Source organism: Mesitornis unicolor, unplaced genomic scaffold, assembly GCF_000695765.1.
Source record: "Mesitornis unicolor isolate BGI_N332 unplaced genomic scaffold, ASM69576v1 scaffold20148, whole genome shotgun sequence".
Classification (NCBI taxonomy): domain Eukaryota; kingdom Metazoa; phylum Chordata; class Aves; order Mesitornithiformes; family Mesitornithidae; genus Mesitornis; species Mesitornis unicolor.
In genome coordinates this window covers 1-3,679 of record NW_010204086.1, presented here as the reverse complement: position 1 = coordinate 3,679, position 3,679 = coordinate 1, and the positions used below count along the sequence as shown (strand labels likewise).

Below are 3,679 nucleotides of genomic sequence, written 5' to 3'. Positions count from 1 at the left end.
CCCACCCCTTGATCCCCCCAACCATTGGCCACCCAACCATTGACGGACCCAACCATTGGCCAACCCTCAATCCCCCCAATCCTTGATCCCCCCAACCATTGATCCACCCAACCCTTGATTTCCCCAAGCATTGGTCACCCAACCCCTGACCCATCCACCCCTTGACCAATGAACCCTTGATCCACCCAACCGTTGATGGACCCAACCACTGCCCAACCCAGCCCTTGGTGGACCCAGCCCTTGGTGGATCCAACCATTGGCCACCCAACCCTTGATCCCCTCAATCATTGGCCCACCCTACCCTTGATCCTATCCAACCGTTGACCAGTGAACCCTTAATGGACCCAACCATGGATGGACCCAACCCTTGTCCTTGATCCCCCCAACCATTGATCCACCCAATCCTTGATTTCCCCAACCATTGATCACCCAACCCCTGACCCATCCAACCCTTGACCAACTGGACCCAACTCTTGATGGACCCAACTCTTGATGGACCCAACTCTTGATGGACCCAACTCTTGATGGACCCAACTCTTGATGGACCCAACTCTTGATGGACCCAACTCTTGATGGACCCAACTCTTGATGGACCCAACTCTTGATGGACCCAACTCTTGATGGACCCAACTCTTGATGGACCCAAACCTTGATTCTCCCAATCCCTGATGGACCGAACCATTGGCCAATGAACACTTGACGGACCCAACCATTGGCCACTCAACGCTTGATGGACCCAACCTTTGATCCACCCAACCATTGATGGACCCAAACTTTGATTCTCCCAATCCCTGATGGACCGCACCATTGGCCAATGAACACTTGACGGACCCAACCGTTGGCCACCCAACCATTGATGGACCCCAACTTTGATTCTCACAATCCCCGATGGACCCAACCCTTGGAACCATTGGCCAATGAACACTTGATGAACCCAACCATTGATGCCCCCAACCATTGGCCACCCCTTGACCCATCCAACCCCTGATGGACCCAACCATTGGCCAACTCTTGATGGACCCAACCATTGACCAATGAACCCTTCGTGGACCCAACCATTGGCCAACCACCCCTTGATCCCCTCAACCACTGCTGGACCCAACCCTTGATCCCCCCAACCATTGACGGACCCAACCATTGGCCACCCCTTGACCCACCCAACCCCCGACCAACGGCCACCATTGGCCACCGGCCGCCCGTACCGATGACGCTCTTGGCGAAGGACGTCCTCATCAGGGTGGCCAGTCCCAGGTCTCCGATCTTCACGGAGCCGGTGGGGCCGGTGATGAAGATGTTGTCGCACTTCAGGTCCCGGTGGATGATGGGAGGCGTCCGCGTGTGCAGGAAGTGGAGCCCCTTCAAGATTTGCCTGCACCAGCTCCTCAGAACCTTGGGTTTCATCACCTTGAACCTCTTCAGGTACCTACAAGAAGGGAGAATCCCATTGGCCGGCGCCTCCCCCTCCTCCCCGGGGGGGCGGCCCAAGGTGGCGGCTCACGTCTTGAGGGTGCCGGACGTCATCAGCTCGGTGACGAGCACGATGCCCTTCTTGCCCTTCAGGGTGGACTCCCAGGAGTCGTAGAAGCGGACGATGTTGGGGTGCTGCAGCCCCTTCAGCATCTCCGCCTCCTCCTTGAAGCGCTGCTGCTCCACCTTCGTCAGCTTCCGGTCCTGGGGGCGGCCCCCCAGATTCGGTTGGGAACCAGGGAGTCGTTAACGGGTTGGGGGATGGAGGAGATGTGGGGCGGCGGAAAGGGCTCAGGGTGGGTTTGGGGGGTCAGTGGTTGGGTTCGTGGGTGAATTTTGGGGTGTCGAGGACTTTGGGAGGGGTTCAAGAGCAGTTTGAGGGATCCACCATGGGGTTTGTGGGTGAATTTTGGGGTCCCATTGATTTTGGGGCAGGGCTCGTGCTAAATTTGGGGGTCTCATTGACTTTGGATGAGTTTTAGGATGAATTTAAAGGACCAACCGTTGGGTTCATGGCTCAATTCTGAGGGTTCATTGACTTTGGAAGGGGTTCAAGGCCATTTTGAGGGGTGCCCCATTGGGTCCATGATGAATTTGGGGGTCTCATTGAATTCAGAAGGGGCTTCAGATGACTTTGAGGGACCAACCATGGGGTTCATGGGTGAATTTTGGGGTCTCATTGACATTGGAAGGGGTTCAAGGCCATTTTGAGGGGTGCCCCATTGGGTCCATGATGAATTTGGGGGTCTCATTGAATTCAGAAGGGGCTTCAGATGACTTTGAGGGACCAACCATGGGGTTCATGGGTGAATTTTGGGGTCTCATTGACATTGGAAGGGGTTCAAGATGAATTTGAGGGACCAACCATTGGGTTCATGGGTTAATTTGGGGTACCATTGATTTTTGGACAGGGTTCATGATGAATTTCGGGCTCTCATTGACTTTGGAAGGGGTTCAAGGCCATTTTGAGGGGTCCCCCATTGGGTCCATGATGAATTTTGGGGTCTCATTGACTTTGGAAGGGGTTCAAGATGACTTTGAGGGACCAACCATGGGGTTCATGGGTGAATTTTGGGGTACCATTGACTTTTGGGCAGGGTTCAGGATGAATTTTGGGGTCTCATTGACTTTGGAAGGGGCTTAAGATGAATTTAAGGGACCAACCATAGGTTTTATGGGTGAATTTTGGGGTCTCATTGACATTGGAAGGGGTTCAAGGCCATTTTGAGGGGTCCCCCATTGGGTTCATGACAAATTTTGGGCTCTCATTGACTTTGGAAGGGTTTTAGGATGAATTTGAGGGACCAACCATGGGGTTCATGGGTGAATTTGGGGGTCCCATTGATTTTTGGGCAGGGTTCATGATGAATTTTGGGGTCTCATTGACTTTGGAAGGGGTTCAATGTCATTTTGAGGGGTCTCTCATTGGGTCCATGACAAATTTTGGGGTCTCATTGGCTTTGTAAGGGTTTCAAGATGAATTTGAGGGACCAATCATTGGGTTCATGGACGAATTTGGGGGTACCATTGACTTTTGGGCAGGGTTCATGATGAATTTTGGGGCTCTCATTGACTTTGGAAGGGGTTCAAGGCCATTTTGACGGGTCCCCCATTGGGTTCATGATGAATTTGGGGGTCTCGTTGACTTCAGAAGGGACTTAAGATGAATTTGAGGGACCAACCATGGGGTTCATGGGTGAATTTGGGGGTCTCATTGACTTTGGAAGGGGTTCAGGACCATTTTGAGGGACCAATCATTGGGTTTATGGGTTAATTTGGGGGTACCACTGATTTTTGGGCAGTGTTCATGATGAATTTTGGGCTCTTATTGACTTTGGAAGGGTTTTGGGATGAACTTGAGGGACCAACCATGGGGTTTATGGGTGAATTTTGAAGGTTTTATGGGTGAATTTTGGGGTCTCATTGACATTGGAAGGGGTTCAAGGCCATTTTGAGGGGTCCCCCATTGGGTTCATGACAAATTTTGGGCTCTCATTGACTTTGGAAGGGTTTTAGGATGAATTTGAGGGACCAACCATGGGGTTCATGGGTGAATTTGGGGGTACCATTGACTTTTGGGCAGGGCTCATGCTAAATTCGGGCTTCTCATTAACATTTGAAGGAGTCCAAGCCCATTTTGAACCCCTCCCCACCACATCAACGCCAACCTGGGGTGGGTGTCTCACCCCCTTCAACCACCCCCAACCCCCTT

The 3,679-nt window shown here is 52.4% G+C and overlaps 1 protein-coding gene across 1 annotated transcript in view; it reads right to left on the bottom strand.

Moving 5' to 3' along the window:
- Positions 1-1,671, bottom strand: part of LOC104545743 (serine/threonine-protein kinase WNK3-like) — a gene marked incomplete at both ends in the record, with an annotated part of 3,295 nt that extends 1,624 nt beyond the window's left edge. The window contains 2 exons of the mRNA XM_010190951.1: positions 1,203-1,423; positions 1,499-1,671. Coding sequence (XP_010189253.1) covers positions 1,203-1,423; positions 1,499-1,671 — 394 coding nt within the window. The remainder of the gene's footprint in view (positions 1-1,202; positions 1,424-1,498) is intronic.
- Positions 1,672-3,679: the final 2,008 nt, after the last annotated feature.